Source organism: Pezoporus occidentalis, unplaced genomic scaffold (assembly GCF_034315485.1).
Source record: "Pezoporus occidentalis ecotype Australia unplaced genomic scaffold, CSIRO_AGI_Poc_V1 ctg77, whole genome shotgun sequence".
NCBI classification, from domain to species: Eukaryota; Metazoa; Chordata; class Aves; order Psittaciformes; family Psittacidae; genus Pezoporus; species Pezoporus occidentalis.
Window position 1 is genome coordinate 1,173,291 of NW_026916126.1, and position 24,956 is coordinate 1,198,246.

Sequence of the window (24,956 nt, forward strand, 5' to 3'; positions counted from 1 at the left end):
GTTTAAGATAGAGACTCTTAACAGAAATACTTTAAAAATCAATTATTTTAATTGAAGTGGACACAGCATCTTTGATTTGATTTGGAACATTAGCTAGTAGTTTCAGAAATTCAACATTGCAGTTATGACTGTAAGAACATGAAATTAGCTAAAAATTTACTGATAAATGTAATCTTTGCTTTAGGCATAAAACTCTCCACTAACTGAAGTTGAATTCTATGCCTCTGAAGTTACAGAAAACATTGCCAGTTTTTAATAGTTGCAGCTTATGAAAAGAAAAAAAAAAAAAAACCAAACAAAAATAACACCCACGAAGCAAATAATCAGCTTTAGAAAAACTAAATTAAATTAAAGTTAAAAAAAAATCTCATTTTTAATAAGAAAGATCTTATTGGTAATAAAAAGATAGGAAATGGCAGTTTCCCTTAACATGCAACTTTATCCTAGAAGAAAACAAAAACCCCAATAGTATTACAAAGCAGCACAGTTTCGGTTATTGTATTTTTCCAATGTCACAGTTAATTTTCAAATCAAAATAAGAAAAAATTAGACAGATAGCAACAGGAAAAGACAATTGTGCTGCTACATACTCCTCGTAGAGTCCTTGAGGAAATGATACCAGTTGTTTCTCTCCTCTAATAAAAAAAAATTAATAATAAAAAAATCTTCCTAACACCAGCATCACTGATTTATAGATGACAACTGTAAAAATACTTTAAATTACTTTTATCATCAATGGCTTGTATTTAGCTTCCAGATATCTTATACACTATCTAAAATAGAATTGCACAGAAACTTTGTCTTTGTAACTGAACAGCTACCCTATCTAAACTCATGATTCACACTGATACAGTTTCCCTTTATGATCTCATAATATTTTTGCTTTTGATATGAACCTTTTCAGGTTCCTTTTTATTGTACTGGTAAGGTAAAAAAACTTGCAGTATGAGCCTTCGTCTATAAATCCACCAGAAAAATAATGCAATCAAGCATGTAGTCATGTCACATTAAATGTGGAATTAAATGGTTTTCATCCATGCAGAACATTTAGCTTTTGAGAGAAGAAGGAGAAAAAGCTCCTGATAATTCACAGAAATAAAACCTGAGACAGGATAAAGGCCATTTACTCTCTTCACCAATGTGCTATTTCTATGATAAGAAGCCAATGGCACAGTCTGTCTCTTTGTGACATATTCCTAGTTTTCCACCAGAGCAATAGAAAATAAAAAGGAGGTGTTCTAGGCACAGGAGAATTTAATATGGAAACATTAGAGATGCACATCTACGGGTGCAATTTCAGAAGATGTCACATGTGTAAGAAAGTATACATACAAGTAAGTTAATATACAAGTGAAGAGTATTTGCTACAGTCAATAGCATAGCAAAAAGCTTTTTTCTCCACTTACAACTGTTTTGCCTGTCTTGCAGTTTTCCCACCAGTGTATTTTGATTTGTCTCCTTATGTAGTTTTCTCATAACTGGACACTTGTCTCCAATTGTGGAGTTACGATGGTGATTTCTTTGTTCAACAAACACACAATATATGATATGTGTATACAGATACATATTTTTATATATATATCCTATTTTATTTGAAACCAGATGGAGCAGTGTAGAACTAAAAAAAGACAACAATCTATATGTTAGCTTTCACATGCTTTGCTGTGGGATTTCTGAACAAAAAAAATGTAGATTCCCTGCATCTTCAAGAAATTCAGTTTGGGATCTGGAAATTGTAGAACTGTACAACTGTATTTTTAGCTAATGCAGAAGAATATATTAGGCATGTGGAAAGGAGGCAAAAGGTGAGCTGGAAGCCCTAAGCCAAGAGTCCCAGCCATTACTGAATCCCTAGTGGCCGAATCTGTATTGGAATCTGTTACTGCTGCAGCTTACAGAGCACTGTCAGCAACTTTTCAATAGAAAGCAAATCTCTACATAGACTCCATCACTATGTCGCACTTGCCTGCATCAAGTAGAAGAGGGAAATAATTCCTTCACCCTTGAACTCATAGATGAGTGGAAAAGAGTTCACATTTCTTTATCTCAGGTTACAGGGCTGCAATGGAAATATACTGTGCTTTCTATTACTGCCTGGTTCATATTTTTCTTATTGTGCTAAGCAGCTTATTTTTAGCTGTAGTGACTGAATACTGGAAAAGAAGATTTGTTTCTTGACTTGAGTGTTTAAAGCAGCACTTATGCATTGCAGGTTATGTCCAGACTGTATTTTAAGGGACCCTTGTAAATGGTTATTTAATAAACTACTTGCATTCTCTAGCTTAAGGCTTGTCTGCCAGCTAAGACTTTGCTGTTCAAATTGAGAGGATTAATCAAAGCAGCAAGAAACTTGTAAATTGGGTCAAGAATGCTAATTAAGGAATCTTTAAATACTGAAAAGACTTGATCATTCAGCAAAGCTGGAGAGGCTGGAAATCTTTCCTAGTAAATATGCAGTAGGCTTAGAACTGGACTCAGGCTGCCTGACTCAGGTGCCCACCTGTAAAAACCCAGCCCGAAGAAGTATCCATACTTGCTTACTGAGAGCCCCACTGAAGGCAGGTGTGCTCTGTCCTCCGGCTGCTATGAGAAGGATGTGGCTGCTGAACAGATCTCCTCCTCTGGGATGGAGAGGCTGAGCGAGATGGTTGACAGACAGCGAATGGAGCTCTGCCCTCACACAGAAAACAACAGCACAAGGGCAGCAGGAGGAATATGCCTTTGCATTTTCTCCCTATCCGCCATCCAAACTGGTTCCTTTCATCATCAGGAAAGTTTTAGAGGAGGTTCTGAGATGTAAAATCTTGTGATGTTTAAAATGGATTTAAAAATCTCCTGGTCTGATATACCTAGTGAATGATAACTCTTCTCTGGAAGTGTATCTGAAAGGCTGTTAGTCCAGAGTTTACTTATTAAAGTGATCTCCAAACAGGAAAGGAAGAGGGATTGTCAAATTGAGCTTACATTTGTTTTGTAACATCAGGTATACAAGCTTCTGTCTGGTCCAAGTCAAGCTAACACAAGGATAATGTCATATATTTCAAGAGGTCCTTTTTTGTGCTGATTAGCATCACAGAAAAATATAATCTGGTGGGTCTGAGTTTTGCAGTACTCCTGTGATAGGGAAGTTTCTGCAAATAGCAAGAGACCTGATGAAAACTTTCTGGATGTTTTCTATTCAAGCACTGGTCAGACATTATTTCTTGCAAGCATGAACTCCATTGCCGAAGGGTGCAAGTAAATGGTCTCTCCACAAAAAATAAAATAAAACAACAACACATAAAAGAAACCCCAGAGGTAAATAGCACTTGGGAAGCACAGAAATATTAAAATATTTCACAGTTAATAGCTGTTCTTTTCTCTAGAGTCACAATTTAGGAATAAAGAGAGGAAAAAAACTCAAGAGGCTTCTTCACTGAGGCTATTACAGAGATTTAAAATTATGATAACAGGAATCTATTTTTAATAAACTATTATTGCAATGTTTATTGCAGTTAAGAATAATAGTTCTGATAACTCAATTTGTGGTTAATTTGAAAAAAAAAACAAACAGAAAAGAAACACTATTACGAAACTTTTTCAACCTCTACAAATATTTTCCATTTTTTTACATTACAACTTTGATGACACAGTGGGATGTAGGAAGAGAATATATATCTTTCCAATTTCTGTCCCACCCAGTTTCTCAATGCAAGAATTGACTGACAGCTTTGGAGGATGAAGGGATGACTCATTTGTCAACCTCTGAAATAAACTTTGAGTAACAACTGTTGCATTTCTAAATATGAATATGAAAATGTGCCTCAGTTTTGATCTGGAAGGACCTAGTATACTTTTGAGATAATTTCCCAGTATACCTATTCCTTGAAGACCTGTTCTTGCTAAACAAACTTCTAGTTAGTGACAACTGTGGGGAAGGGAACAGTAATCATAATCCCAAACTTCTGGGAGTTTTGATGGCAAGAAAGATGCAGTGCTAATAATGTGTTGGCATAACTTTTACACCATGAAGAATATTAACACTGCACAGAATTTAGGAATTGAAGACCCACTTTTCTAAAGGGTGGATTTATCCCATGTGCTTAAAATACTGCTGTGCTATCTTTACTGCCTCAATATTCCCTTTAAATGTGCCTTCTGGGACACATGACTACTCTGATGGCTTACAGAGAAATGTCACCATTTGCAATGGATGAGATTCAAGGCCTGAGCAGATTAGGTCTGCCAGCTCTGTGAAGTCCACAAAATCCCATGTTCAGGTCTGCATCCATTCTTTTATTTTTTTTTTGAAAGCTATGCATTAGCTGTTGTTATGCATCAATTTCAATTTGCTTAGTGCTTTACAATGTGCTATTATAAAAGGGAAAATAATGATGGTATTTTTGATGCTAAAGCAAAACCTACGTATAATCTTATCCTTTTCCAAAAATCTGCCTATGGAGGTATAACGATCAGAATGCAAGGATACATAAGATATGCTTTCAAAACACTGAATGTAGGAATTAATGAAAAAAATATTTCTTCCTTTTTCTTTTTCATGTAGCTATGACTTTTGAAAAGTTTAAGAAGAAGGCAACTCCTAAAATAACTTTTATTGTAAACTCTTTAATAACACTGTCTCTATATACTTCAAAGTTTTGGCCTGATGTCAGGACAGTGCTGCAGAAAACATCTACAACTGCTTTTACAGTCAATTAGAAGTAGCATCAAGAAAGTTGATTGATATTCAAGAAACATCTCCAAATTCAGTGAGCAGAAGCTCAGGCAAAAGTGCCAGGATGATAGCACTTTTAATCTAGCTTGTTCATCTGCATAGATGAACAAGGAGCTCCCAGCAAAACTCAACCATAAAGAGAGGCACAAGTAATCTGCAGGGAATATAGAGACACTGTCCAAGCACGTGGAAATGTGGTTAGTTAAGTCAAAGGCCAACTGGAATTGAATCTGGCCAGGGATGTCAGAGAAAACAAGAAACACTTCTATAAACATATATGTGACAAAAGGAAGGCCAGGGAAAATGTGGTCCCACTGTTGAATGGAGCAGGGAACCAGATGACAGCATGTGGAAAAGGGTAAGGTACTGAATGCCTTATTTGCCTCAGCCTTTACCAGCAAGACCAGCCTTCAGGAACCGCAGATCCAAGAGGTCAGTGGAAAAGGCTGAAGCAAGGAAGACATACCCTTGGTGGAAAAGGATCAGGTCAGGGTCAGGTCAGGGAATACTTGACATGTAGAAACTAGACATATATAAATCTATGGGCCTTGATGGAATGAACTTAAAATTGTTGAGGCAACTGGAAGGTGTCATTGTGAGGCCACTCTCAATAATCTTTGATTGATCATGGTGGCTGGAAGAAGTGTCTGAAGACTTGAAGAAAGCAAATGTCACTCCTATCTTCAAAAAGGAGAAGAAAGAGGACACAGGAACCTATAAACCACTCAGCCTCATCGTGATCCCCGGGAAGGTGAGGGAGTAGCTAATCCTGGAAACCATTTTCAGGCACATAAATAACAAGATGGTGATCAGGAGTAGTCAGCATGGGGAAGTCATGCTTGACTGACCTGATAACCTGCTGTGATGAAATAAATGGCTTGGTAGGTTAGTGGAAGTTAGTGAACATTATCTACCTTGATCTCAGTAAGGGCTTCCACACTGTCTCCTGTAAGATCCTCATAGAGAATCTGATGAATTATGGGCTGGATTAGCAGACAGTGACGTGGATTGAAAACTGGCTGAACAGCTAATCTAGGGGATGTTCAGTGGAAAAAAGTCTAGTTGGAGGCCAGTAACTGGTGGTGTATACCAGGGGTCAATACTGAGTCCAATCCTGTTCAAGACCTTCAATAATGATTTGGATGATGGGACAGATCATACCTTCAGCAAACTTGATGACATAAAATTGGGAGGCCTGGCTGATATGCCAGAAGGTCATGTTGTTGTCCAGAGGAACCTTGCCAGGCTGGAGTAATAGGCCAACACAAACCTCATGCAGATCAAGAAGAGGAAGTGCAAAATTCCTATGGAGGAACAACCCCATGCACCAGTACACGCTGGGGGCCACCCAGCCTCAAAGCAGCTTTGCAGAAAAGGCCCTCGGATCCTGCTGGACACCAAGTTGAACATGAATGCCAGGTTGGACAGAGCCCTGGGTGACATGGTCTAGTGTGAGGTTGTAACCCATGGCAGGGGGCTGGAATTAGATGATCTTAAGGTCCTTTCTAACCCTAAATATTCTATGATTCTATGAGGCAGCAATGTGCCATTATGACAAAGAAGGACAGTTGTAACCTGGGTTACAATAGGAGTGTTGCCAGCAGGTCAAGGGAGGTGATGTTTCCCTCAGCATTGGTGAGGCCACACCTGGAGTACAGTGTCTAGCACTGTGCTCAGCAGTACATGAAAGATACAGAGTCCAGATAAGGGCCACTAAGATGATTAAGGAACTGGAGCATCTCTCATATGGGGGAAGGCTGAGAGAGCTGTGACTGTTCAGCCTGGAGAAGAAAAGGCTTGGACGGGTGTCTCATCAATGTATATGAATACCTTATGGGAGGGTGCAAAAATCATGGAGCCAGACTCTTCTCAGCGGTGTCCAGTGACAGGACAAGAGGCAACGGGCAAAACCTGAGACACGCAAGGCTCTGTCTGAACATCAGGAAACACGTATTTACTGTGAGGGTGAATGAGCACAGGTGCCCAGCAAGGTTATGGAACTTGCACCCCTGGAGATACTCAAAACCCATTTGGTCATGGTCCTGAACAAACTACCAGAGGTGACTCTGCTTGAGCAGGGTGAGTTAGACCAAATGACCTCCAGAGGTCCCTTCTAACCTCAACCAATCTGTGATCCTGTGACGCAATAACTTCAGCAGAAATGTAGAGATGTGTACTACAGCATAATGCATTTGGCAGTCTGAATTATAAAAGAATAACCACGACAAATATCCAAATCATTCAGAAGTCCCAGTGCATGTCTCAGATTCAGTATGCCAAAATTACTTGGTTTCCTTATTTACTATTCACAGTGACATTAGGTATGACTATGATTCCACAATTTTTCATTACAAAGTTATTGCTTCTGGCAAAATCCTTGTATTTTTAGCTTCTAGGTCTGAGCTGACTTCATAAAACTGATTCTTATTTCTTTAAACTAAATGTCAGGAAAAAGGTGTGTAAATCCAGAAATCAGAAGCAGTTCTGCCTGCTGATGTGCATGTGCATCTGCAGCACCAGCTGACTGGAAGGTAAAAAACTCTATTAGAAGACTTACAGTGGGCTAGAATATGGGGCAATCAACTAGTACACATAGCTAATTACAGAGTTAGAGTTGTACATAATATGTAGAAGTTTCTGAAAAGACAGTCCTAATTCATAGTTCTAGTGCTAGAAATGATCAATTACTAAGCTTGCCTCGACATCTGATGAGCCATCCAAATATAATTCAAGGTGATGGGGTAATCAAATGTTTTGATTCAATTTCTGAATTAAAATGGTATGGAAGTTGGGAATGTCACAGCATGTTGGTGTCAGCTCCCAGAGTACAAGTCATTGAATCTTGATCACTCCTTTCTCCTCCTTCAATCAAAAAGTGTTCAGGTTCCCTACTCCTAATCATTAACCATCTCAGTTTGGAGCAATCCTGAGGTCTCAAACCTGCTGGATACAGTAGATGTGTTTGATGAGCAGGAAGATGTTTTCACTATATAGCTACAAAAGAATCCTATGAGATGCTCGAAAAGCAAGACAACAATCAGTGACATGAGTTGGGATGCCCTCAGAAACTCACAGGAAGTTCTTCTAAAGCCAAGCCTCAGGCGGTCTAATATTTTACTTCCTCACATCAACACTTACGGTAGCAACAAGCTAAGAAATAGGTACTATAATAACTGAGTCAGTTAGGTCTAACAAAGTCTTCACCAGTAAACTCTACTGTTACCTTTCTTCAATAAAGTTGTAGCTTTGCCATTGGGTAGATTAGTTTTAAAATGTCCCATTTATAATTTTTTCTTACAGTCTTACTGAGATCGTCTTATAATTTTTGGGGATTGTTCTGAAAAACAAATACTACTTATTGCAGACTCTTAAACTATTGCAACAATAAAAGTTGCAATAGGTAGCATTAAAGGCAGTTTGAAAAGTGAGATCAGAAATTAGGATGGAGGAGGCATGAGTTCTTTTAACTTTCAATTAAGAGATCAAGTTAGGGTAGAAGAAAAGCAAAGCATCATGAAAACAAGTAAAAGTTGTCTTGAAAGAAAAGGAATAAAGATGTGCTAAAGAAGCACAGTCAGTGTTTCACTCAAATGTTTTCATCTACTTAATCTAAATACCTTAACTTTTAATTTCTTCTCCATATTCCCAAATGTAGAATTTGATTAATTGCATTTGAATTATTAATTACTTCTACAGATTTTCTGAAATGGTGGGTAAAAGAAGAAAGATGCCCAGTAAGTCTTTCCTTACTGATTTGAACACTAAAAATGTCTGCTGCTATTACTGAAAATTCCTTCTACCCATATGTTTTGTTTAAAGCCCTTCATAAAAGGCTTTTAATAATATATCACTCAATATTTATGATCCAACATTTAAGCTGCTCCATTGGAACACTCTATTTTTTTCAAGGTATTGAAGCTAAATATTAATTTTACAATATATTTTATTTTTTGACTGTAAAGGAAAGCTAATCAAAAAAAAAGCAGGTAATAATTCAAGCCATTTAAACTGAGCTGAAAAAAATTACCAGTATGTAATTCACTAGAAGGGCTCATACGATGCTTCAACATGGGAAGCTTTTAACACAAGCACAGACACCAAAATTTGGTGTTGTATACCCTCAAGAAAATAATTTCTATATGGAATTTATTAGAATATTTCCAAATATTAAATAAGCATAAATAATGTATTTGGAACATGAAAGAAAGAGAGTAAGCTATTAGTTAAAGAAATGATAAAAAAATGCTTGTCGACTGGAAAATGAGAGCTGCAGTTTTCTACATAGCTGAGAATACAGATGCTTCCCTTTGGCAGAGCAAGGGCAAATATTTATCTTACTTTTTTGAGTTAGAAATGAAAAGTATTTCTATCTTTATCTATTTCTACAGCTCCTGGGTTTGTGGTTCTACTCTATGACTACACAGAAATTAGTGATTTCTCTCACTATTTTATTTCCTACTTATTTTTCCTCTTATCTATCTGTATGACACACTAATTTCCTGCCTTGTGCGTTGTAATTTTCTGCCTTTGCTTGGTCTTTTTCTTTCCATGTTCCTTTAGCCTTCTCTAGCAAAATTGTTTATTATTTCTTTTCAGTGTTAGGTCCTGCTTTTGAATGACTTTCCTAACACCACTGTCCATCTTCCATTCCTCTGCCCTCCATTTATGGTGTATATTAAGCAAAAGACTATACTTCATTCACTACTCTTTTTTACATATATAAACATTACTGATTACTTTGTGTCTATGTAAATAGCTCCACCCACGCTAGTAAACTTATATATTAAAAAAAGAAAAAAAGAAGAAAAAAAGAAAGAAAAACTAACCTAAACTATAATAATATAAAAAAAATAATGTTTGGAAAAAGCACACAAATATAATTATGCCTTTTTCCCATTTGAATCTTCCTTCACAATGTCACATCATGTATTCTGTAGCAAAGACTGACAAATTTTCTGAGAAGATTTTATAACGTATTTGATCTCAGAGTACCACAGGTAATCTACCTATTCTATTCTGCACCAGGATATCACTAGAAGCAGCATTATTTGTGAAGTAACGATTTGATTGAGCGCAGTAGATAGATGTCCTTCAGGCACCTTCTGTCACTAAGAAGTTGGAGTGTGTTTAAATTTGTCTGAAGGTAGAAGGCTCCATATCCCCTGAGCTATTGCACTGTCTCAATTTTCTCTATTTTTTATTCTCCTCTCTTTAGATAATCTTAGTTTGATATTAGGAGAAGTCAAAGGAAGAGTATAACAGCTTAAGAACTGAAGGGTTATTACATCTTTGACAAGCTACAAGGCAGAAGGGATAGTACGTCTCCTACAATTTGTCTTTGTGAACTATTCCGATAATAAACCTTTGCTCTCAAGAGCAAAGTAGAGTATTGCTGTAAGACACTTTTTATTGGTGGATGGTTTGAGTTGAAGATGGGCATATGTACCCACATACATATGGTCTTATTTATCCCAGAAGGGTCTGTTGCCTAATGGCTACAGCAGTAAAAGAGTGGATTTGATGGCCTAGACAGTCCCCTTCTGTTCCTAAATTCCAAGTTCCTAATTTTTCTGTATGTGGGAAAATATATGCATATCTTATATTAGCTGGGACAAAAAGCAGTTATCTCTGCAAGTAGTTATAGGATGTATTGTACACTATCTTTCTTCCTTCCTTATACCCGCTCCTGTTAACCAGCCTAGGCATGGGGTGAAATGGTCAACCCAAGACCCAAAATGTTACCTCTAATGTCTCACCTGGTCGATGTGCCTTTGGAACTGCCATGTTCATCACTCGCCCTCCATCCTGAGGTTTGGGAGGGGATGCGGTAAACCTGCAAATCCCCGACTCTGATGGTGTGCTTGAGGTCAGGCTGTCTGTGTAGTCATTAGTCCCTGCCGTGAGCTGCTCCGATGATGTATCTGATATGAAGCATTCTGTAATAGTGAACTTGGCATGTCTCAGCTGCTCTTCCATTTTTGCGTGCTCATATGCTCTTGCTAGCTCTTCGTAGGTAGAGGAGGCACTTTCTGTGGAGACCATGCTGCTTCTTGCTCGATCTAAGCATCAGAAATATACACAATGGGAGAAAGAAAACATCTGCACAGTACTTTTTGGAAGAAAAGCTATGGAAATGATGTTTTTTCTTAATAAAATGCAGAGCCCTTGAAGTTATCAAGGTGATTTAAATGAGTCTGCTTCACTGTAAATGTCTGCACAATTTTTAGTTTAGTCAGTTACTTGATAATTACAGATAATCTAAAGTGAAGTTTAGTCTGTTAGCTGCATTATGAAGCTTAGCATTAAATTCACGGTTTAGAAGATATAACCTTTAATACACGAAAAGGGTTACTTTTTAAAAAACAAGAAATAATTTCTCAAAAAATAAAAGTTAGAAACCCACAAAACAGATTTATCAAAATAAGGAACAACTTCTTTATATGATCTTTTTAATGCGTCTCAGATACATTTCTGTGAGGTGATGTGTAGGTGAGAGAGGATGGTCTTTCTGTACGTTTTTCAGTCTTGCATCTTTTTATTTGAGAAAGCCTTAAGGACAAAGGTCAAATATAAAGGCATTGTCTCTCTAGACACCAGGTAAAATACTAACTCATTTCATTCAGACCAAAGGTCTTAAGAATGCAATACTTCGGCAGCTATCAGCCTGCAGTAATTCAGGTGCTTTTTTCAGTGCTGCTGAAGCTAATGGGGGCTTTATATTCGACACATAGGGTATTGTGACCTACAAGCTGTTCTTTTCTGCTGATGAGTTTCTGAGACTATCAATATTTCTTAAACAACACTGCTATTGAAAGTGTAAATGGCTACTGATACATTAAAAAGTCTTCTGTAAACGCAGCGCTCATTTCTGTGGGGACAAATCACTGCTCTGTTGCACCCATTGCACTTCTACTTCAGTGGGCTGGAAAAGCAGAGGACTTTCCGAAGTTCCTTGGCCAGAAGTCATGTTTCACCACAAGATCTGCACAATTTCAGACATTATTGGAGATGTTCAATAAACAGACCCAATGTAATAGCTAATTCATAAAAATGGGACTCCTATAGCAGCCAGAGGCAACTGTGTTGTTATTGCAAATCTTTATCTTTTTTATTATGTGCTATTGTTTTCACTCTGCACAAACAACACTACTCCTGCCACTTGTAAATAGGACCATACATTATTTAAAATGACAGGTACTTTTATGATCTACTGTAACTTGCTTAAGTTTTTGAGCTGGCCAATACTTAGCCTAGGCGTTTTAGTGTTGTAGGTGTCTTGTTTTTTTTTTCTTTGGATTTTGTTTGTGGTTTTCTTTTGTTTTTGTTTTTTGTTCTCCTCCTTTCCTTCCTCCCCCTGCCCTCCCCGGATGTTTCCTCCAGGAAACATCATTCTGCTTTCACAATTGAATTGTAAATGAGACAAAAATTATGTCTTTCAAAATTTCTGAATGCTTGGAAAGTCCTGGAAGGCCGCAGTTCCACAGTGCCACAGAGCAGGGTCTGTAAATATGATAATCATGCAAAAGACCTGTTTGGTCCATGAAGCTTGGTACCTTCAACTTCCCATATCTCATGCACTGGGGAAGCACTATTTCTGCAAGAATATGCTTTAACACCTACTTTAGATTTGCTGAGAGCTCATCCAAACCCAGGTTGACCTTCATGAAACCTAGATTCATCAGAAAATTTCTAATGGTTTCTAGTTAGAACATTTGAACATAGTTACAGCTATGAACTGCTGCAATACATTTCTCCTAAGCGTAAAAGCTACTGCTTTGTAAATCTGGAATTGTTTTGATAAGAAGTGATAAATTCTGCCAAATATCCACTGCGTCAACTAGATTCAGAAATTTGAACTCCTTATTGGAAAAGTGATCAAATATACACATTAGTTCAATTGATGTCTGAACATACAATTTGGCTACCTTTGTTATGAAGTTTATTTGGAAATTTTAAACTTCTGATGTACTTAGATTAAACTAACTCTATTCTTTTCCCAGAAACCAAGTGGCATAATAGAGCTACATTTTGGCCAAAGAATCATGTTCTTAAGCCTGATTTAAAGCTTGCTATCCCTTACATAAATCACTTCATTTTCAAGGGTAAACACAGAGTAGGAAAGTAGCCATGTTAAAACAGATTATACAGTCTGTTTACAAAATTGCATGTAGTTTGCTTATTAAACCACATAGCTAATTGAAATCTCTGCCCTTTGCTGTGTGCATTGGAAAATATCCTTGCGTCACAAAATGTTGGAGCACAAGAAAGTGAAATATGCAATGTCTACAAAAAGTGTATAATTTTGCTGTATAGCTGTTAGAGTTGGTTCTTAAAGCCTTATGATAATTCCACCTGAAGAAATCAGGATGAAGCGCAACAGCTGGCTAGAGGTGTCTATTGAGCGCCATTGCCCTGTGGAGACAACATAGGTTCTTAAACTTGCAAATCTGCAAGTTTAAGAACCTAAATCTGCAAGTTTAAGAGGAAGAATTGTGAAAAGACAAGAACCCTAACCTATAAATTAGTGGATGTAAGGTAAGTCAGATGCTCACTCTCATAGACAGGGTAAAAACAGTCATACTGTTTTGCATGGTGAAAGTCCAATCACATCTACTGCTTTTTAGCTCTAATGCAAAGCGTTTTCATGTATCATACACTTTCACCCTAAAATCAGGATAGAAGGCAGGTAATTCCTTCTGAGGAGGGCAGTGTAAGCCTGGATTCACTTCTATCAGGTATACGTTCAAATAGTATTTTACCTTTCTTTATATTTAACCTTTATTAGGTTTACTTTGTGACTACTCTTCTGCTTAATCATTTACTCATTTATTTGTCTTCCTACATTTGTCACTTGCTCAGCATAGGGCAGAGGAGAAATCTTTTTTATTCAGCTACAATTGAATTTATATTGTGAAGACATCAAGAAGAGATAAAGACTGCAGGCAGAATACGTATTCAGTGTCTTCCTACTTACCATATAGAGGAATAAAACCTATGCTGTTTCTCAGGAAAGTCAGAGCTAGCTGTTGCAGTATTCAGTGATATCGTCTTGGACTCTAATTCCAGATTTTTCCCTCTCCTGCTTTTTTTTTGTTGCTGTTGTTGTTGTTTTTGTTTTTTCCCCTGCTTAGAATAAATGCTGTGAACGTACTACATGAATGGGAAAAGGAAAATACTAACCTCAATGTAGCTCAAACCTTAAAACCATTCTGCCTATGACTCAGGCATGTTCTTGGTTGCTAATACTGCCCCTTTCTGGTCAGTGCCATTTCATGCAGCAAACTCTCCTACTTTTTCCTTCAGATACAGAAGTACAACATTTCAACTACAGGAAAAGATCGCCACCATTATTTTTCAAAGACCCCAGTATGCATGTGTGGCATGAGGAACCACAGGCACAATATTTACTGCCATTAGCAGCTACTGCCATCCCATTCTCACAGCGCAGCCCTGCGGAGAGCCCCGTACCTGTGTCTTGTGAGGGGCTGACGCTGTAGCTATCGCTTTCCTTGTCCACTGACCCTGTTGGTCTGGGTGTGGGCAGCCTCCAGTCTGTGGTGAGGGTGTGAGCTGATATGGTGGGGTGAGGTCTGTTGAGGGTCCACTGACTAGCGTAGCGGTTGCGAGCTGTAGGTCCAGTTTTGGCACTCCTCCTTGTGGTAGGATCTATGATGGAGAATAGAGAGAATCTTTGCCACTAGGCTCTTGAATAGATAAGGAAACAAGCCCTGCCAGAAAGGGATGGCCGCTGAAATCATGTGGGTTAAAAAACCCTCAGAACATTTTTTGGGGGGTGGAAAAATGAACACTGAAAGTGCTCTTCATTACCAAACTGCTCTTGCTTTTTTGAAATACCTGCTTTCTAATGAGACCATACATTTAAAAAAGAGTGCCACTGAAGAGCTGAGAGACCCACCAATCTCCCATTGACACATTCAGTATCCCTTTACTCCAACATAAGCAGTTTTCCAATACCAAACAGACATAAGCATGTGAAAGAGCACAAGGCAAGTAGATCTAGCTGGAGATTTCACAACACATCTCAGGAAAAGCCAAAGGTAAATTATCAGCATGGATAATGTAGAAACACCCTCAGCCAGGTATCTATTCTCAGTTTGTAAAAAAACATATCCTAAGCAATGTGGTGACATAATTTCCTATTCTGAACATTTTACTAATACTTTTACTGTATTATGGTATTAATCATCTACAGATTCCCTCTTTTTTTAACAAGTAGCCAAGACATGAAACATAACCTGTAATAGTCCCAACAAAGCCTCAATAGGAACAGGCTGATAAAGATTTGTCTGTTTAAAATAAATACATAAATTTCTTAAACTTTAAAAACCATCTGCTACTTGTTGAAGGTCATCAGTGTTTGATGTTTTATTTTTTATTATCCTGGAGATAATATGGTGACCACGAGAGTAAAAGCAAACTATGTGCCAAAATTGACCTCAATTTTGTTAATAGCTCTTCTGCAAAAGTGAGTCTTGCACTCCCTAACACAGCAAGTACAATAGAAAAATCATTATGTGGCAAACAGAAAGTGACTAAATCAGCACTGAAGTATTTATCTTCAAAGCCTCTAAAAGGATATTATTAACGATGGTAAGAAAGTGTATTAGAAATGAAAAATTCAAATCTATTCAAACATTCTTTGACATTCAAATGAAGTTGTCAGTCTTTGAGATAAGAGACTTTAGCAGAAGCAATTTAAAGAAAAAAACAATACCCAGATAATGACACTCAGCACTGCTTCTGCCTGAGCATTCCCAGTAAGCATTTTTATTCTGCTGCTACAAAGAATCAAGGTATTTATTTATAAATACCAGCTATGGTCTGATCCTTCTCCCGTTTCACATCTTCCCCCTACAGCAGTGGAAAAATATGAAGCCGGTGCCATTGATAATTGATCCTCTTGGTAGTGCAACATATAGTTGCCTCACATGGTTAATATCCAAAAACACACTTGGCATGACCTGACCTGCCTGTCAGTGTAAACCACTGCTTGTAACAGCTGTGGAAAGTTGGCACAGGGCTGTCATGTAGCCAAAAGTGAGACTCATGCCTGCTTCGAGAGAAGTCATGAAGGACAGAAGAAGAGTGCTGCTAGAAAAACTCTGCACAGTGCTGGGTCTGGCTGCTTGGTCTGCATAAGAGAAGGATTGGAGAGATTTAATCCAGGTATATAAATACCTGGAGGTGAAGTGCAAAGAGGACAGAGCCACGCTCTTTTCAGTGGTGCCTAGTGACAAGATCAGAGACAACAGCCACAAAGCAAAATGCAGGAGCTTCCCTTTGAAAATCAGGAAACACTTAACTGCGGGGGTGGCTGAGCACTGGCGCAGGTTGCCAAGAGAGGTGGTGGAGTCTCCACCTTTGGAGTTATTAAAAAGTCACCCGGGTATGGCCCTAGGCAGCTGGCTCTAGCTGACCATGCTTTAAGCAGAGGTGGTGGACTAGCCAGTGCCCAGAGGTCCCTTCCAACCTCAGCTGTCCTCTGATCCTGTGACTCAGTGGGTTTTTGTCAGGAATTTGAAGGAGGCAGGAGAGCACACAGGAGGTCATTGCTCATCCTGTTGAGCATGTGCTCAGCAGTAGCTCTGCACCAGCTGTGCTGTGCTTGCATAAAAGACCCTGTAGCACAGATGCAGCAAGCTTCAGAGCTGCCTATGTGATGGAAAACAGCGTACATCTGGTGCCCTGGTTGTTATGCCAACTCTGCTGTCATACGCTGAAACACAACTGTAGAGAGCTGAGGTGAGCAAGACAAAGGTTTAGGGAGCATACCTCTTTTATAAATAAATACAGACAAACTAGAGAACAACTTAAAAAGTTCTGCAAGGGAATATTTGTTCATAAGTGAGCGTGAGTGTGATCAGAATGGATTATCCATAACCTCTGAGGCAGCCAGCTGGTCACTTCTCCCCTCTCTACAAGAGAAAGCCGTGGGTCTAGACAAAATCTCATAGTCCAGCCTCTGTCAAAGCTATATTAGGGTCTTAAATCCAGACAAGACTACCTAAAAGTCTTTGAACCAGTCCTGTGAGGTGCTGCAATCAGATCTTTACTGCATAATAAAAGCAGTGGTGGATTTCTACTTCCAAAGTTGAGCTGGACACAGATCGTATTCTTAGACATGAGTTAAATCCAAGTGTAATTTGAAGGATGTCTCTCCCTGCCTTCAGTAAAATGAAGCAGATAACTGCACATAGGAAAGACATTAGGTATATGGAAGGTGCTAGTGCTATAAAATGCTGTGGTACGATACAGGCATGTAATTTAGGGGTGGTGCCTTTTTCCTTATTAAAAAAGGCAGTGCTGGAAAACAATGGAGAGTCTGCCATTTACTCAGTCTTGATCTGCCAACCTAGTAAAAATGATCTGATGATATTTTTGCTCTTGGAGAGCAGGCTAGCCAGCATGTACGTGAACTAAAGGAATGAGACAGGAGTGGTACCAGAAAGAAAACAAATATTGTATTTTCTAATTCAAATGCCATGACTCTCCATAGATGAAAAACAGTGGTACTAATCTAGTCCTCAAGAAATAACTACCCATATGTTAAAACTGTCAGAGTCAGAAAAGCAGCAAAGACAGGACTAGAACAGCTACCATTTATAACAACTGGGATGGAAATGGAGGTGAAATTCAGATTTTTCAAATAATCTGTATTCTAACAACTGAGCTTTCAGCATTTATGTTCACTGAACTCACCAAGTAAACAAATTCTGAAATGGTCAGTGAATAGAAAAATTCCAAGAAATTTTAGAAACTGCACCCTGCTAGTGAACTACACTATGATAATATTACTAACTCATACGTATTCCTCACTTTTATAGATATGGAACACATTTATAGGAGAAATAAGAAGACAGTTTATTAATTTATGATAGCATTTTAATCACTGTAAGAATAACTAAGCATTAATATATCTGGGAAAAGTAATTTACCATAACTAAAACTGGAAATACAACTTTTCAGAAAAGCAATAATGAGAAATTTATTTCTCGACTGATGGAGAGGTAAGGAGGGAAGATGTATTTTGAAATACAATAAAGATTAATCACTGAAAAAAAATATATTAGACATTAAAAGCCATTAAGTTAATTTACCCCATAAATTCCAGATATGAAAATCTAGCATGCATTTGGTTTAATGAAAGCCAGGTGTGAATTATTTCAAATTACACCTATATTTCCTATGCATATTCAATTTTTACCATATTGAATTACGAAATGCAATTGTATAAGAAATGTTCTCTGCTGACCTAAATAGATTTCTTTCAACTTTCAGACTGAAGAAAAAAACCCCATGAGGATGCAAATACAGCAGCACAGTACTCATTTTCTTAATAGCTTTCTCCTCTTCAGATAACATATTCTCTTATATGCTTACTTGTTCCTGGTCGGGCATCAGAAACATCCACTAGTGGTCCTGTAGCTTGTGACACAGACTGGTAATGTACCGTGTGGGTGACAGTCAGTGACTTCTGTTTAGACGTCTCTCCAAAGTCAGCATCAGTGAGCAGGACTGTTGATCTGTCATCTGTAAGTAAAAAAAATCCCATTAGATAATGAGTAATGAATTCAGGGTTTGCCTTCATAAAAGCTTCCCAGCAAGGCTCCAGATTTATTTTCATCTTGGCGCCACCACTGACAGGTCTATTTTCTCTGCAGGTCTCAAGATGGCTTTGAAGTGTGTACCACAGCTTGGGAGGCTCTGGGTTTAAACTCAAAGTTCATACAAAACTAAAGAATAAGTGTAATTTTCATGTCTGTTGTGATTTCACCTTAGAGATGTGCAACTGAGACAGACTGTTAAGCACCCTTTCAAAAAGCTACTTTGTGTGTAATTATTTTTGGCCCTAAATCCTTCTTTCCATTCTTCTGAACACTGCCCTCTTCCTTTTCATTTTCAGAAAGCTCAGCTAAACCTTTCAACAGCATATTTATTTATTTTTATTAACATGATTAGTAATGTTCTCAGTGAAATTGCCCATGTCTTCCCAAAAAGAGGTTGATAGGTTCCTAACTACCCCTCTACTAGTCAGCTTTTTCTCCAGAGACAGAATATTGTGGAAGGGATGGCCATGACCCAAGACAGTTCTTAGGGATCTGCTTATTTTCAAGTATGTGAGTACTGTAGTGAAAACCTTTACTGCTGCATGGTTCTGCTGCCTACTGCTTCCCCATGGAGTAAGATACATTCACCAGATTTCTACTCCGACCTTGATCCCTGCAGAGAGCCAGTGCTATATAGCACTACTATTTTTTTTTTTCCAGTTGTGATCTCTGCATTGTATTTCTTTCATGCCAAAGAGGAAAGTGGTCCACTTGATCATAGAAGGTTTAACAGCAATAAATCTTGAACTTTGTGCTTGCAGAACACCTATTTGGATACTATCAGACTTCCTTTTGCATTCTTTACAGTCTTTTCATCCATCCATAACAGTAATAAAAGCCACAAGAAGTTCATGTTATGCTATGCTACACTACACTATGCTATGCTACACTATGTATATATTTGCAATGTATTTCTAAGGGCAGCAGCGGGGCTTCTGTGCATTTACCAGTCAGCAGAGGTTGATCCTCCTCTTCTAAGCATTTCTTGGTTTTGTTTTTTTTTTTTTTAACTTGACAAGACACCATTAAGGCAAACAGTTCTGCACAATAACATAACTAGCATTTTTTACCCAAAGAAGGCCATAAACAGAATGAGCATTATGAAATCGAATTACTCTGTCTCTGGCAAAATATGAGCTCTTATTCAGGTTGGGAATAAAGCCTCTTGGCAGTAAACTATGTCAAAGACCGCCAAAGTGCCTCCTTAGTCTGAGTGCTGTGCAGAGAGCTTGCTATTATCAGGCACTGATCACATTAACATAGTCAAGGCACTAATGGTATTTGTACTATAACTTCCTATTTTTCAGCAACTAACTCAAAAGTAAAAACTGTCTTTAGGATGAAGCCTGGCACAAAAGACTGCATCACAGAGGCAAACTTTGTGAAGGTCAGATCAACATTAAAAAAATATCTTTATTTCAGGTGAAGCATGGGCCTTCTTTTCAAATCTGCAGCACAAACTGAAATGTTCCCTGAAGCCACCCCCATACCAGACTAACAGCAAATGTGACGGGGTACAGGGCTAAAGCAGCTTGTCTCTTCCCAGTGTGGGCATGGATGGCAGATGCAGAGATGCTGATCCCTGCTTGCAGAGTTTCCTCTTCAGCCACACCATCCCTGAGATACCGTTACATTTTCAGCCATCACAGGCTTCTTCGACACAGATTTTGATCCAAAAAAAGTTAGCAGTCTAACAAGAACAGTCATTCTGAAGGGTCTTGCCACAGCGTGTACCCACACAATCATGAGATCAGGTTATATTTTTATTCTGTTGAGATTTCAGACATGCTGTGTTTAAACTATTTGGAAAAAAACCCCACCACCAAACAATTCTGTTTTTTTTTTTATGACAGTTCAGCTATGTGCCAGACACATATGAAACCTTGTTGTTTTTTGTTGTGTGAAACAGTTTAGATTTGAATTTTACATAGATACACAAAAGTTGAAAACTGATCATAATGTTGAAATGCCACCTGCTATAGCAGGTGGATACAGTATGCAATATGAAAGTTCCAGAAGCTGGCTGTGGCAAGTCTTTAAATATCAATATTTTAGTTTCAGAATTTCATTTTCCTTATAAGTAATGCCAGTGATCCAACTGCCTAGTCAGAGCCAAGTGGGAAATCAAAATGAAAATCATAAAACTGCCAGTCTTCATTTACATTTCCTTCAAGTGGCTCTTTCCAACAGCTTCTTTTTCCTAATGTCCTGCATTATTTTAAATACTGTACTGAGATTGCTTAAAGTGCAAAATGACTCAAAGGGGAGAAAAATATCAGTTTTCTCTTTTCAGTTGGCAAATTACTTTGTAGCTCTTTTTTCTTCCTATGTGCAGTGGGGAATATGTGTGGGTAAAGGAAGTCCACCTACAAATGCCTGTTACATTAACCGTTGAAAACAATCCCAACAAGAGTTTACCAATGGTCTCCATTGTGTCCCTCTCCTCAATCAGTAGTTGTGCTCTGGGAATGTCTATGTGCATCCTCAGTGTTTGCTGCTGTTTATTAAGCGTATCCGATGTCCTGGTGTTCTTGCTAAAAACAAAAGAGAAGTAAACACATTAACATTAAGCCTAAATGATAAGATACTTGCAAATGTCCTCATTTAAAATCAGTCCAGCTCAAACAAAAAATATTACCAGTGCATGGTATTAATTCATTGCACATGACAAGCAGCTAGATGAATGCACAGTGTTGAGGGATTTAGACAATTCTTTATCAGTTAAGTATCTCCTGAATATTTCGTATCATTTGCTTCAAGAGTTGTCATAAAAAATAATTAGTAAAAACACTTCGCACGATGGACCTTTTCTTTCATTCCTCATTAATATGAATAAAGAAACACAAAGCTGCTCAAATAGGTTAGTAGGAAAATGATGCCTTGAGTAATTTCTAATTGTTTATTCTTTCTTTTAACTTTTTTTCATTCAATAGAATCCAAATACCACTAGAAGTGGTAAATGAAAAGGCAAATTAATAACTAGGGTTTCTATTAATAAATTGCATAAAATAAATAAAGGTTTTAGTCCCACTGATGTTCCAAGACTAAAATTGTAAGTCTTATCTACACTCATGGATTATTTGCTAATTGATTGATGCAATATTCTAAAAAAGAACATAAACCAATTATTCCATCATCATGCAAATTGAAACAATTTCATTTTGAAGTTTGTGTACCAGAAAATGACTTCTTAAATAAGCTGTCTACTGAAAGCAAATGAAAATGGTTAGTAAAATTGAGTGCTACAATCATTTCTAGTACAGAGCTTTCAACAAGAAACCTTCAGACTGCACTAAAATCCCAGGAACTTTCTGCCCTTTTAGATGTAATTACTCTTTGGAGGAGAAAAAACATTTGCAAATACTTCTTTATGCTGGGAGGCTGAGTAAAATTAAGATAAATCAGCCTGTAGTGTGATCCAAGTGCTCACACTTCAAAGAACTTTAAAATCCAAGTGGAGGCTCATTTTCTAATATAAAGTATCTGTAGATCACAGATGATAACCCTCTTTTGACAATGGATTATTTTTGTTAATGGAATCAGAAGAGGACTATTAACCTGCTTGATGAGCTCACTTCTTCCCTGACCATGAGCCTCTACATAGGACATTAATGCATGCATGATTAGCCCGCATCTCTAGACAATTTGCCTTAACTTTCTGTTGTATCTCCACGGGAGAAAGACATAAGTTGCAGGTTTAGAGTTTCCCCTAGAGTCCTTTTTAGTTGGAATTTCTGTGGTCTGTAATTCTGCTCCAAATCCAAGAGTGAGATCTTCAAGTCACACAGGCACACCTTTCTGGCTGATTCTGGCTTTCTGTGCTTTTGCGTTCCCCAGCATTAAGACTATATATGTATCTCAAATTTTAACATCTCTGTCTTTACCTAGGGGGTTAGGTGGTATCATTGCCATCATGTACGGCTGGATAGCTGATATGCATTCAAATAGCCTACAACTGGTGTTTCATTTAATAATTATGGAAGCAAAATATAAAGAGAGCTAACCAAAGGCTGCCAGATTTTTCTCCATATATAATCAGTGGAGACTAGTAGTCACAGTGGTTTATTAAGCACATGAATTTTCAAAGATGTTTAGGATCCTAAAATGCAGATAAATTCCACATTGACATTCTCAAAGACTCTGCAAAATCTCTGCATTGATTCAATGCCACTCTCTTATTGGTTCACATTCAAGTTGCTGAAATGTTAAGAGAATTAGAGACTAATATATTATCTTCATGCCAAATATGCTTGAATACATGTCCTTGACAAGTTGTATTACTTTGGGCTTGCTCAAGATCATAGAGCAAACCTGTGATTAAGTAGGAACCCGAATTTCTGAGGTCCACTTTCAATTCATAATCAATAATTCAATAGTTGCAGGCTACATGAATGCAATCAGACACATACAAAATTTGTGCAGTACATAACTGAGTCTAATAAATTCATCATTGCACCCCTCCTTTGCTCCAAGAAACAGGAGACAAAGGGATTAATTCCTCAGAGAATGCAGATCCCAGAATCCCAGTGAGATCTAGCAGCTTTTCTGCAGTACAAATACTATACATTCAGATACATTATGCACAGAAAGTATTGCACAAAATGTATTTTTTGGACCATGGGGAACAGGAGGACAGTTCCCCAGTTTCCAGTTATGCTGCTCACCTGTCAAGAGAGAATTCTGAATCCCACTCTTGGCTCCAGGGATAGTTTTATGCAAAATAACTTGGAAGGTCCTTCAAGCTAGAACAGGAATACAAGCCTCTCTATATCACAAAAATTCCCCACTATGCTTGAGAGCTGTTCCTTGTTTTGCGTGATCTCTGTCCCCTTCATTACTGGCCTAATTAATTCTTCTGTATGCAGCAGCATGGTGACATGGAGCGTCCAAAAACAGAACAGAAAACTGGCAGTAGCAAGAGGGTTGCTGCTGATTAGCATGCCATCTTTTCTGGCTCAAGGAATTTTGAATTATTTTCTGCAGAGGTCCATAGCTCAACCTTCAGGTTATAAAATCCTACAGTGCCAACAGCAATTAAGTGCCACTAGGACTTGGCAGTGAGGCAAAGATTTTTAGTATTGCAATTTTGAAGTTTGATGCCCAGGTATTTTCTAGGCTGGGAAAATTCAGGAATCAAAGTATTATAACAGCCTGGTGAATGAGAAGCTGTCCTGGTTTTAGCTGGAACAGTTATTTTTTTCTCCTTCTTACTAGCTGGTGCAGCACTGTGTTTTGGCTTTAGTTTGAGAACAATGCTGATAACACACTGATGTTTTAGTTGTTGCTAAGTAGCACTTACCCAGATCAAGGACTTTTCAGTCTCTCATGCTCTGCCAGTGAGGAGGGGCACAGGAAGACTGGAGAGAGCAGAGACAGGACACCTGACCCTAACTAGCCAAAGGGGTATTCCATACCACAGCATGTCATGCACAGTATATAAACTGGGGAGAATTACCCAGAAGGGATGGATCACCGCTCAGGTTGGGCTGGGTATGTGTCAATGAGTGGTGAGCAATTGTATTGTGCATCACTTGTATTTATTGATTGTTTTCCTTTTCCCTTTTAGTTTTATATTGTCTCCACTTGTTATTTCCCTTATCGTTGTTGTTATTATTAGTAGTAGTAGTTCTATATTATAATTTACTTGAGTGAAAATTACTGTATGCACAAGACAGGGTTAAACCTATCAAGCTAGTTATGCTAAGGGATTTAATATGGTTCTCTCTTAACCCAAAGTCATTCTGGGTACTTGGCAGAGTCAAACTACGTCACAATTTCCCATCATCCAAGCTGGTTGTTGTAGAAACATATGGAAAACTAAATCTTGTAAGTAATCAGCTTGACAGGAATATCTGTGGAGAAAAGATTCCTTGCCTTGTGCTCAAAATTTGAAAAGTCAGTCAATAACTATACTGATTCACAGTGAACTGTTACAAAGAAGTTGGCTGGACCCACCCAGGAGAAACATAAAAAAAGCTGTGATTGTATAACAGGAGACAATTTTATTTGTGAGTTTAAGGTATCGGCAACAAGTTGGGCAGCTGCCATTAAACTGCTAAATTCTGGGGCTTATCCAGTGTCTCTTTTTGATTTACACAGCCAAAGTCAGGGACTTTCAAAGCAAAGAATAAAGCTCAATTCTTAATCCACTTTACAAATGCTCACAAAAATCTCCTCAAAGGAAAAGCTCTGTCCATCTCTCACACCTTCCTACCGAGCAGGGAATCATCTTTTCTGCTCTTTATCCAATACTTAAACATCAAGGCACAACCCACAGCAAACCCTAATTCTTGATATTTGTATCACAGTGGATTTTTGTGAAATCAAAAAGATATAAACTATCAGGAAATTTATAATATATGATTATTGCGTTGGAGAGAACTTATTATCCTTTGATTATTAACATGCTAAATCTTCAGGAACATCTGGTGATTGTGGGTAGCTCAGGTTTCCATTGCAGGTGTTTCACAGATTTATCACATGTGAGAGAGCATTTTACCTGTAGAAAGCAGGCTCCCCAAAACAGCATCACTTTGAGAGCTCCAAATTATGACATGTCTGTAGATGCAGGCCTATATCCCCTAATTCCTCTGAAGTCTTGTTTTACTAGTCAT

The 24,956-nt window shown here is 38.0% G+C and overlaps 1 protein-coding gene across 3 annotated transcripts in view; it reads right to left on the reverse strand.

Annotated features, from left to right (window-relative positions):
* The window catches only part of DSCAM (DS cell adhesion molecule), a 462,951-nt gene that overhangs the window by 9,907 nt on the left and 428,088 nt on the right, over positions 1 to 24,956 (reverse strand). For all 3 annotated transcript variants that reach the window (XM_062602537.1, XM_062602538.1, XM_062602539.1), the window contains 4 exons: positions 20,761 to 20,876; positions 18,116 to 18,265; positions 14,183 to 14,380; positions 10,471 to 10,773 (listed from right to left, as the gene is read on the reverse strand). In XM_062602537.1, the coding sequence (XP_062458521.1) occupies positions 10,471 to 10,773; positions 14,183 to 14,380; positions 18,116 to 18,265; positions 20,761 to 20,876 (767 nt within the window). The remainder of the gene's footprint in view (positions 1 to 10,470; positions 10,774 to 14,182; positions 14,381 to 18,115; positions 18,266 to 20,760; positions 20,877 to 24,956) is intronic.